The sequence below is a fragment of the Nelumbo lutea genome, chromosome 5, assembly GCF_056320005.1.
Source record: "Nelumbo lutea isolate HS-2025 chromosome 5, American lotus-T2T, whole genome shotgun sequence".
Classification (NCBI taxonomy): domain Eukaryota; kingdom Viridiplantae; phylum Streptophyta; class Magnoliopsida; order Proteales; family Nelumbonaceae; genus Nelumbo; species Nelumbo lutea.
In genome coordinates, this window is record NC_142688.1 from 17,242,260 (window position 1) to 17,254,437 (window position 12,178).

Genomic DNA, 12,178 nt, shown 5'->3' on the forward strand with positions numbered 1-12,178 from the left:
AATAGAGTCTGAACCCCGTGAAGTAGTAGCCATTGTGGCATCTCTCTTGGTCGGGCCAAGTGTGAACTGGGATGAGGAGCCCTGGATCCTTCACGTAGATGGCTCCTCGAACCAGTAGGTGAGCGGGGCTGGAATAGTCTTATGCGGCCCGGGTGGCACAAAATTGGAATACGCACTACGCTTTGAGTTCGCGGCATCCAACAGCGAGGCAGAGTACGAAGCACTAATAGCCGGGCTAAAACTAGCGCAAAAGGTAAGAGCAAAGCACATAGTCATCTGTAGCGATTCCCAACTCGTGGTCAACCGGGTTATGGGTGAGTACGAAGCACGTGAGCTCTCCATGATCGCATACTTAGCAAAAGTAAAAGAGGCCCTACTCAACTTCTAGTCACACTTCATCAGGCAAATCCCGAGGTCAGAGAACACTGAGGCCAACACTCTGTCCCGGTTAGCCAGCACGTCACAACACCATGAGAACCGTGTACATAAAGGACTTACCTCGGCCTAGCATTCTCGGTGGGGCAGAGTAGGTCGCTCCCGTCCTTGAAGCAGAGCCGAGCTGGATTGACCCGGTCACGAGCTTCTTGCTAGATGGAACCCTCCCTGCGGACCGCAATGCAGCCAAGAGGGTGTTGCGCCAGGCAGCCAAATACATCATAATAGACGAACGGTTGTACCGACGGTCCTACACGCTCCCCTACTTGCGTTGCCTGCGACCTGCCGAAGCCTAGCTCATACTCCACGACATTCATGAAGGTATGTGTGGCGGACACCTGGGGGGCAGAGCACTCGCCCAAAAGGCACTTCGACAAGGATACTACTGGCCAACAATGAAGGCAGAAGCCGTTGAGCTCGTCAGAAAATGCGACAAGTGTCAGAAGCACGCCAATATCCACCATCAACCTGCTTCCGACCTCAAATACCTCAGCAGCCCATGCCCCTTTGCACAATGGGGCATCGACCTCCTGGGGCCATTCCCGCCAGCAACAGGTGGGAGAAAGTTCTTAGTGGTGGTAGTAGATTACTTCACAAAGTGGATAAAAGTCGAACCTCTAGCAACAGTTACAGCCCGAAACATACAGAACTTCTTTTGGAAGAACATAGTATGTCGCTTCGGGTTACCTCGAGTACTGATCTCCAACAACGGCAAGCAGTTCGAGGATACCAAGTTCCAAGAATGGTGTCAGAGTATGGGAATTCAGCAGAACTTCACATCGGTCGCGCACCCGCAGGAAAACGGTCAGACAGAAGTAATGAACAGAGCCATCCTGCGCGGACTGAAGGCACGTCTGCGCGGACTGAAGGCACGTCTAGACCGAGCTAAAGGGTTGTGGGTGGACGAGCTACCAAGTGTTTTATGGGCTCACCGAACTACAGAAAAAACCGCCACGGGAGAGACCCCCTTCAACCTCACCTACGACATTGAAGCGGTAATCCCAGCAGAAATCGAAGTACCTACACTGCGACTAGAAACATATGACAATCTGACAAACGAAGACAAGTTGCGTACCAACCTCGACCTACTGGATGAGGTAAGAGACCTCGTGCACATTCGGATAGCGGCCTATCAGCAGCAGGTAGCTCGGTACTACAACGCCGGAGTAAATAAGTGAAGCTTCCGAGTTGGCGACCTGGTTCTCCGTAAGATTATGGTGCCCGAACCCGGTGTGGGCAAACTTGGACCAAATTGGGAAGGTCCCTATAGAGTAAAGAGAACGCTCAGGGGGCATACGAGCTCGAAACCTTAGAAGGCAAACAAGTACCCCGAGCGTGGAACATCGTTAACTTAAGGCAATACTACTTATAGACCGCCAAGCGAAGTGGACGAAACTGCTACAAGAGCCTAAGGGCCAGGATGCCGAGCTAACAAGAGGAACCTCGGCACAGGCAAAGCAAAGAAAAGTCGGGCATATTATCAGTTTGACAAAATATCAGTCAAAAGACTAAAGCAAAGCAGAGACTAAGTATTAAACACCGAAACAGGTCGCGCGAGTGCAATAACCCGGGCAAGAAACAGATCGGGTATATTATCAATTCGGCAAAATATCAGTTCGAAAAAAAGAACAACACTTAACCAAAAAGATTGTCTATTCCATTGCAAGAAAATGAAGAATACAAAAAAAAATTTACAAGCCCGGAGCTACTTCTTCCCCATCAGAAGGCACTTCAACGACACCCAAAGGCCCTGCCTCGCCTTCGGAATCCGGTTCGCCATCAGCAGCATTGGTCATCTCCTGAGTTATACGTGAAGTGGATATGACACTAATATCGAGGTCGGGGTACGTGCTCCGGATCATCCACCGGCTCAGTTTGAACCCCCTTCTGTAAGAATCCACCATCAGGTCGTCAAAATGCGGTGAGGCGATGTAGTCCTCAATGGCCTTCTGCTTGGCATCTTTGATACATTGGGAAAAGATCTGCGTTTTCTCCCTGATGTCCTCCTGAAGATATTCGACCTGATGCTGCAGGTCCAGCCTCAGGTCCGCCATATGCTTGATGACTACCCCCATGGCTTCGGCATCCCACTGAGGCATCGCCTGCCTGGCCATAGCAATGCGAGCAGCCTCTTCGGCAGCATGAGCGGCCGCCTCAGCAGCTCGGGTATTCGCCTCAGCGGCACGAAAAGCCTCTTCGGCAGCTTGCGCCTGCCTCGAGCTCCTCTCCACCTGGGCCACTAAGGCGTGAATAGAAGAGTTCACTTACCAAAAGAAACAAGTGATTAACGACAGCAAGAAGGATAGAAAACAAAGAGGGCAGACGAAATTTGACTAACCACCATAGCATGAGTTACGGCATGACAGGCGACCTGGTTCAAGGGAAGATCAGTCCACGCCGCGATCTCCTCGGGGAAAGTGGCCTCCCTACTCTTCTAAAGAGCGTAGTTCGGTGACAACACGCTCCTGAACTCCCCTTGAGCTCCCGAGCCTGAGGGCCCAGCTCACGTATGAGCGGACCCAGAGTAAGCAGGAGCACTAGAGTAGGCGGGAGCACCCATGTGAGTGGTCTCGGCGTAAGGGGCCCCTACCGCTTCCTACATTGAAGGAGCCACCTCGGGTTCCCTGGGCAGATCCTCCGGCGTGTGGTCTGGAACTTGAGTCTCCTCATCCTGGGGTAGCTCGGTACGAGTTCGCTTGGCGATCCGCTTCCTCCTCTTCCCTTGGAACAGGCGCCCCCCCACGAGTCCTCTCTGAGTCCATCACACCTGCAGAAAATAGTTCAACATAAAAAAAAAAGAAGGAACAAAGCGAACAAGAAGCCTCTAAGCAAGGAACCTACCCGAACTCAGGCTGACCGCAATAAGCTTGGCCTCCGTTAGGTACTGATGGCATTTTAACCCCTGCTGTGCCCATTGTCGGAGGCCCTTCACTGTCTCTTTATCGAGAGTGACACCAGAATTAGGAGCGGCCTCCCCCCACCTAGTCTGAAAAGGCCACCCTTGTGCACTTTGCACCCCGAAGTAGTCCCACTTCCACGTCGAGACCTTGTTGGGAAGTTCATGCAGAAGCTTAAAACCCGGGCGAGGAGATAGGTAATACGCCCGCCTTCCCCTGGGAAGAGAACCCGCTTGTTTCTTGAGCATTAAAATGGAGGAGAATATCTCCAAGTCTAAAGGGAAGCCTTGTTCGCAAAAAAGGGAGGTTGTCCCCACCAAATTCCGAATAGAGTTTGGATGAAACTGGCCAACGGTAACGCTGAAATGGTTTATGACCTCGACGAGAAGGGGGTGAAAAGGCAATCGCAGCCCCGCGGTAAGTTGCTCCCGAAATATCACGATCTCATCAGGACCGTGTTCCCAAGGAAAGCTACCCGAAGGAATGAAATAGGCGTACCCTCCAGGCAAATTGTAAGAAATAATAAGAGATTGGAGCTCCTCGGGCGTCATGGTCGAATGACCAAACCTATCTAGCATCCGACCCCGATGAGAGGTAGACGCCAAATTGCCCGAAGCGGCTCGGCCTACGGGTTCGAAGTCGTCCTCAAGTTCCACCTCAGGATCACTAAGGTCATCAGGGGATGAGACTCGGTTTGTAGAACCTACATCAGACCTACTTGAAGAATCGTCTGAGCTATCCAAGCTAGACATCGAGGAGAAAAGGTGGATTCAAGAAAGTACTCACCCGAAAAATGTTTTGAAGGCTCCGGAAACTGAAACAAGCAAGAAGACCTTGGAGGCGAAATAACAAGCCTAGACGCGAACTGAAAGGCTTGGACACGAGCTGAAAAGTTGGACGCAAGTTCAAGAAGCAAATCGCAGAAGTGACAAATCGACTGGGGTCCCCTACTATTTATAGCCACAGTAACCAAGAACCAACAGTGCAGATCAAAGCCAATCCGACGGCCCGCATTCGCGCTGACCACACGTCCCCTAAGACCGAGACGTGATTGGCGCACGTCTCTCTGAAATTGACGAAACGTCAGCGCACGTCTTTCTGAAACTGATGATGCACCGGTGCACGTCTTTCTGAAACTGATAATGCATCGTGCACGTCTTTCTGTAACTGACAACTGCCAGCGCACGTCTCCTCAAAACGGTAGTGGCGCACTTTTTTCAAAATCAAAAGACCCGCTGTCACATCTCCCAGTGGTGCACTTTTTTGAAATTTGAAATAAACGCGCGTCGCCACGTTTGTCAGCATTTGTAAGCAGGTAGGTACGTCTCCCGCCTTTTTGGACACTCCAGAAAACCGAAGAACCCTGGCAAAGCACATCGCGCTATCAAGATTCGAAGAACGGGACAAATCCACCTACCACCTCGCAAACTCCCCGCGCCAAAGAAAGACCCTTGGCGCGAGGAGTGGGGGGCAATTGATGAAGGAAGATTTGGCTCGACCTCATAGTTACGCAACACGTGGGAAAGGCAACGGCTCGGCACAAAAGCGCGCCTAAGGCGCGAGCACCAAGGGGAGGAACCAACAGACCGAACTCCCTTAGGCCCCAAGCCACTCAAAGGATAGTAACCCGAACTGGCCTGCCTTATAGCAGTTCGGGACACACCTCACCAAATTGGCCTGCCTTATAGCAATTCGGGACATACCTCACCGAACTGGCCTGCCTTATAGCAGTTCGGGACACACCTCACCAAACTGACCTGCACTATGGCAAGATAGGACATACCTCTGAATTCAAAACTTCACCTCGCTCACCACTCCAACACTTCGCCTCCAAGACGCCAAACTGAACAAACCGTACCATGCCTGACACCGAGGAAGTTTGTACCCAGGGGCGGCGCACTTGACTGACTTGGGATCTGACGCTTGACGGCCGCACTTCAAACGGCCACCTGACACCGCCATCTCCAGTTACAGAGACGGCTCCGACAAGGAGCAGCGGCGGTTCTGTCCCAGTAGGAAGGATGACACCCAAACCGGCAGAAACAGAGGTAATCATACCCGACCTGACAGAGGCCTCGGAGTGAGTGCACGAAGTGGTTATAAAAGGCCCCCTACCCCCAACAACAAGGTATGTGAACTTTGTGCCATCTGGTCTTTACTTTGCCTTTGAGAGATTACTAACTTGATCTTCGGAGTTATCTCACCAGGTTCCCCCCAGAGTTCCCTCATCTTCTCCGTTTCAGGCTCCCCTCGTTGACAGATAAGACCGACCGGATTGCGCACTATCAGTTTTCATAAAGTAACACAATAGTGTTGTCTGTAATTTACACTTAAATTTAATTGCCTTAACCTTGAACTTTGGCAGTATTATGAGATTTGCCACATGTTCAATAAAATACACTTTTAAACATCTTTTGACGTTTATCCTAAATACTAATACCTCCCTTGTCTTTTCAAAACAAACTAAGGGTCCATTTGGTTCTAATCAGAATGGAAATCGGAATCAAAATGGTCTATTCTCATTTTCTTTTTGGTTCATATGGGAATATGAATTGTAATTAGCAAGAACGAAATTTCATTCCCGAGAGAGGGGTAAGGAATGGCCATTCTCTCAAATGGGACAATACCATTCTAGCAGGAGGAATGAGATACTAATTCCGTCCAACCAAACAGTTAGAATCAGAATAACTCATTCTGATTCCTATTCCAAACCTCTATTCCCACGAACCAAAGGGAGCCTAAGACCTCTCCTGCAACTGTTATGTCCAACTGAGAACGTAAAAAGTCTAACATACCCTTACCACCAACAACACTACTGTCAGCAATATTAATAAAGCTTGATTTTTGAAGGTGTGGAAGTTTCTCTTGATGAGATTACAAGATCCGCAACTTTTCTTTGGGGTGAATTATCAGCCCAACGAGAGATTTCCACAATGTCCTCTATTTCGTCCTCAGTATCAATCAGTTCTTAAGATTGCCTATGGCATTTTAGGCAGTTTTTATATCTTCTGTGATGCTGCCTTTATTGGATTTGTCTGCACAATTGTTTGGCTGGTGTCGGGTTCTAATCATGCGTTCATTAAAGCAGGGGTGAAGGGGTGTTGTTGGGTGATGTGGAATCTGGGAGGCCTTTGCCATTAAAATTGTGTTACAGAATATGATGGACTTGAAAGGAGGCTTGTCTTTGCTTATTAATGCTGCTGTGGAAGATTCGTCGTGGCTTAGCCAACGACATGGTAGACATCCACTTCTTTGACTATGTGATGGGTGAGGACGACAAAATGAAGGGTTAGAGCTTCTAAGCTCATAGCCTCATAGCTGCTGTTACGATGAAAGGGGTAAAAATGGGTTTTTAAAGAAGTTTCACCCATACATAATGTCACATGTATATGGATTTTAATGGAGTACTAAGTAAGGGAGGGGAGGTCTTTATCTGATGATATCATCCAAAAGGGAGATCTTAATCCACTTTGTAAAAACAGGGGAGGTTTCAGTCTTTACGTGAAAAGTGAAGGGACGTTTAAGTCTTTACGCTGTTAGCAAAACTATTATAATAAAGTAATAAGTGAAAATGATGGGAATAGAAGATACTATTTGTAACATGTAAATGTCTAACATCATTGGCCTTATCCAATTTGAATAATTTTTTTCAATAATTGCCTTTTAGAGATTCAACGATGGTACATTCATTAATATTGGTTTTATGTTAAATTTCTATTTCAAGCAATTATATTAAAGTTTATTTATCAAAGTGTACTTTCATATTTATTTATCATCACATTCAACCAATCATATATTTTGTTGTATGGAGCAATAGATATAGCATCTGAGTTGGGGACTTGAGGGATGGGCTCCCCCCGGGCATCGTGTAGCCCTTCAGAAAATATATAAAAAAGAAATTCTTCATCAATGATGCGAAGGTATACTGCCAAGCACCAACATTTTGTAATGAAATGCTGTACTAAAAACATTTGGATAGAAATACCAAGACAACGAAAGTACCCTTAAAACCTTGATTTAGATAAGGAGATTTTGTCCAATCCATGCTTCTAAATTGATGTAAGATTTTTGTATGTCATGATTTTTCATTTGTACGTATAATCATGTAAAGCTTATATTTAGTTTTATTGTTGTATTTTTTAAAATTTATTTGAATTATTCTACCATATTCAAAGCATATCCTTATATGCCGCTTAAAATTGCCTTTTCAATAGTCTTTCCATTTCCAACACAAAATTTGGGTTTTTGGATTTTGACATCAATTTGGATCCATACATACTATGTTCCATATTTAAGCTTGGTTTGGCTGTTAAAAGGAAAGAAGGGATTTAAAGGGTAAGGAGAGATATTACAAAGACTAACTATTTGGGTGGGGGTAAGATTGATTTTATTCATGGTTTTTAAAACCGACCCAATGATTGAACCAGTCAGGGGTCCAGTTACTGGGTTGAACAGTTTGGCCGTTTGAATCGAATGCTCGGCCTATTCTGACAAAAAAAATAAAAAATGATCAAAACCATTCGAACGATTAATCGCCCAATTCAGCGATTCATGACCAAAATCAACAGTTTTGGGGGCAAATCTGGTTTTTTGAAAAAACGGAACCAGTCACCTAATTGGTTCCCAATTTTCTGGTCCAACCATCCAGTCTGGTCCGATTTTGAAACCATGATTTTATTAGAGCAATGGATTGTATTAAAGAAAATTAAAAGCTAAAAGGGTTTTATTGTAACTTATTACATTTTTATAATTTAATTTAAAATAAATAACCATGGGTGTGAAATTTGAGAGTAGAAAGTATGTGTGAGAGCTGTGGTGGATGGACCCCTCACCCACTCCCTTCCTCATTCTAATAGAGATGTAAATTGATGAGAAGTCAAAAGTTGAAGAATGCAAATATAATTATGTATAGTTCATGAAAGTGCAAAATTGGTTTAACTTTGTATTCTTACCAAATGGTTTTGATTGCGATGGATTCAAGCATGAATTACAAGGCTGGAACCTTTTTTACTTTGACTAGCTTTGAGTGCAAAGTTTACATCCATAAAGATCCAAACTTTGCTCCCATTTTGAATGAAAACATGTCTTGGAACTCATAATTGTTACTATTTTCAGTATGCAATTGTATTCTTACCTAAATGTGTGCAAAACTGAACCGGAGTACAAATTTAATTCACCGCGTTTGCACTCCTACCAAATGGAAGGGTAGGTGTTTTTGCCGCCATCGGCCACATCTTAAGCTGTTTGTAGTTCAATATCCTAATTTTAGCCTCATCTAGGATGTATCATAGAACTAATTTTGAAGTTGACTTCTGAGAATCTGTAAGTGCCTTTTAGCATACTCTGCGGTCGCACTATCTGATAAATTCGCAATAAAAAAGATGCATGGGAATAAAGAGGCAAAAAAAAAAATTGCCTTTCAGATGTAAATATTCTCCTGAACCACATGGCCAAAAAGGTTAACATTTAAAAAGCTTCGATGTTCCATCCAAAGTTTATATGGCTAGAAAACTGGAGGAAGAATATCGATCCTCTTCGGATTGCACAAACCAAGCAGAAACATAAGAGAAAGCTTCTTCAGTAATGAAGATTAACACTGAGAAGTATGCAGGATGAATAATAAACGAAAATAGGTGACCATATAACTTATGTGTAACTGAAGTAGTCCAAGGCATTTTCAGAGCAGTCTAGTTCTTGCCAACAGTTTGGGAGGCAAAGTTCGGTTTTAGTAACAAGTTACTAACAGATAATCCAAAATCTCCAATTTGGATGAGCTAATAGGTTCCCTAGTTAAGCTGATTTTATGAGCTTGATAGGATATACCTGGATTTCCTTCAAAAGGAGAAAACATTGGGTGAATGTATTTTGAACTGATCTGAACTTAAAAATCAGTGGTTCAAGCATTCAAATAAGAAGAATTAAACAGAAGCAAACAAGTCATTCAAGAGGGCCAGAAGCTGAAGGAATCACACTGATGCAAATCAAAACTTACATTTTGCAGCCTGTAAGGCAACCAATTTAAGTAAAATTCTGGTTGCTCATTTTTACACTGTGCAGAATGATCAAGTGTTCTACCTTCATTTGTCCATCCCCTACAAAAGAAGCCCATCACAAATTTCCCCCAGAAAACCAATCCCCTCAGCTGCATCTTCTGGTTGTTCGTTTTTCTCTGTCCAAAATGATAGACCTATAACAACAGGGATTCTATTCTACTTTCCTGTACCGTCAACCTTGTCATCCTCTACGACAGAAAATATTGGCAGAGTACCGAGAAAATCATCTAATCCCTCAAAAAACCCAATCCCTACATCATCATCTTTGCTTCCTGTATTTGTGCTTACACCCGTTGCAGGTGTAGACTTCCCCACCTCCTCCCTGAACTCTGTATTCAAATCCAGTGTCATTGTTTCGGGGGAAGCTGTTGTTTCTACATTCTTACTTACTGTCCTTTTGCTCATGTGTTTTTTGGTTTTCTTCGCAACTATCTTCTTCCTCTTCTTCTGAGGTGAGGGAGGTTTGGGCACCTCCTGCTGCTGATTTCCTCTAGTTACGTTTCCATCTTCAGAGCCCTTACGATCCTTTCTCCCTGATCCAAATAAGATATTTTCACCCTTCTCTTTCTCCTTCTGCAATCTCTCAGATTTCTTGTTGGGCGAAACTTTCTCCTTGACATCAAAGGTTCTCTCCTTTTTACTCCTGGTGTCTGTGTCTGCAGACGAATCACAATCATCCGACACACCTAAACCAGTCTTGGATGTTGTCGTGTTCCGTTTCCCCTCTGGTGGTTTAGTGGGGGATGCGACCATTGGAGAGAAGGGCATCCAATTAGGAAAGCATGCATTTTTGCTAGAGTCCACGTTGGGCAACGAGTACCCTAAAGGGAAGAAACCCCAACAACAGTAATAGACCTCCTTCCCGGGAACTGCCGAAGGAGGCGAAAGAACCATGACTGCATGAAACGTCCTTTGACAATTCTGACACCTAAGAGAACATTCCTCATAAACCCTAGGATACTCATAGAGATTATAACAGTAAGGACACGCAGTCCAGAAAGTCGTCAACAATGACGATGGCGGTGGTTGAGTCTCTTTAAAAGAAGCACGTTTCGGTTCCGACGGTGTCTGCTTCATCTTACTTCTAGCGTATCGTCCTGCCGAGTGTTCCTCTTTTTCTGGTGGATGTTGTCTTTTCGGATGGAAACAATGTTCCCGTTGTTTTCGTTGGTTTTCTTGCATTTGCCGCTCTCGAGGCAGCTCATTCATCGAAGCAATTGAGAACAGATTGAGTTCCTTATCGTACAGAGACTTCTTAGAAGGATTAGATAACACGGCCCAAGCATCGGCTATGAGCTTGAACGCCTTATCGGCGAAGAAGGACTTGTTCTTGTCGGGATGCAAGAGCAAGGCGAGCCTTCTATACTTTCTCTTAATGAGTTCTAGATCGTTAGATTGACCATCGAGTTGCAGGATAGCGTACCAATCAAGGTGGTTGTTGATCCGCTTCTCGGCAGCGAGAAGAACGTCGGCGACGGCGAGGATCTGGTCTATGCCGTCCAGAAATGGGTCTGATTCCTGTGCTTGGGTGGCGAAGCTCCTGCTCCCGATAAGATCCCGCGCCGTTAGCAGCTTCTCTGCAATTCCTAGACATCGCTGTGCCTCCGCTCTGTTGCCTTTTCCGTCCATTTCCTCTTCACACCCTCCACCTCTGTGGCATTACGCTATGCATTCGAGAGGAGAGAGGAGAAGCGTGAGCGAAGTATTCTGTAAAAAAGAGGAAAGTGATTCTTGTTCTTCTTCTCCCGGTGGGCCCCAGCCCAGATAAATGTGGGCATTTTCGTAATTTCGTATCAAATATTCTAACATAACACAGCCGAGATGGCATCTTTTTGTTTGTGCTTATTAGACGACAAAGAATGGATGTGGTCCGCGCTTTTCTTTCTGACGTGGAGGGATGACAAGGAAAATTCAGAATCTCGAAGGCCTTCTCTTTTTGCCACGTGGATAAAGCGGGTTCGCGTGGAACTTGGCAAATGAAGGAGGGGATGAGTTGGTAGAACATGTGAAGCTTCTGATAAATATTTCTTTAACAATAAGAACGGGAACATGATCATCCGATGTTGGCCCAAAACAGGTGATGGGGCCTCTATGTGGCAATAAGATAAATTCCATTTTGCGGCAGAATTTTGGTCGGAGAAAACTGACATGGCTGATCCCCAAGTGGCCACGTGTCCAGCACATTAGGCACAGCCGAAAAGGTTGATGTTGGGCCTGGAACCGTTGTTTTTGGTGTGGGGTCCTCCGTCCTCAATAAAACTAGCCACAGGCCCACAAATAGAAAATCAAAATTCAAACCCACCACCATTGGCTGATAACAGCAGCCAGCAGGGAAAGCGACTAAACAAAAATAATGATTTTGGAATAGTGATTAGTTAATCTGTCCTATGAGACCCCATTAAATAATGAGCGCCGTCCATCATAAACATTTTGCAATATCTCCGATGCACAGGTGCAAGTGGTTGTGAGGCCAGTGTGAGTATGATTTTGTGGAATTCGGCTTCAATCAGGGCAAAGCCCATTCGAACAGCTTTTACTGTCTTATATTGAGAATACCTTCATACTTATATGTTTTATTTTATGGGGAGATATTCTCAATATAATATTGTAAAAGATTATTAGAAGGATGTGAGCACAGATTTGCCCTGATAAAAGCTTATCTCAGTTTTGTGAAGATTAAATCAAATTTCTAAAGAATAAAATAAATTTTAGTGAAATTGGGATTTGCTCCTCGTAGAGCATACACCAACCTCACAGTCCTATTCCACTGTGTATCGAAAACATTTCCGTATG

The 12,178-nt window shown here is 45.1% G+C and overlaps 1 protein-coding gene across 1 annotated transcript; it reads right to left on the bottom strand.

Moving 5' to 3' along the window:
* Positions 1-9,272: 9,272 nt before the first annotated feature.
* LOC148850654 (uncharacterized) lies at positions 9,273-11,090 on the bottom strand. Its single transcript, XM_088944792.1, has one exon. The coding sequence runs from the start codon at positions 11,012-11,014 to the stop codon at positions 9,542-9,544; it is 1,473 nt and encodes a 490-aa protein (XP_088800918.1). The 5' UTR covers positions 11,015-11,090; the 3' UTR covers positions 9,273-9,541.
* Between the last annotated feature and the right edge of the window lie 1,088 nt (positions 11,091-12,178).

Excerpts from the sequence above, each read along its gene's own strand:
- LOC148850654 (XM_088944792.1), bottom strand. The coding sequence starts at position 11,014 with ATGGACGGAAAAGGCAACAGAGCGGAGGCACAGCGATGTCTAGGAATT.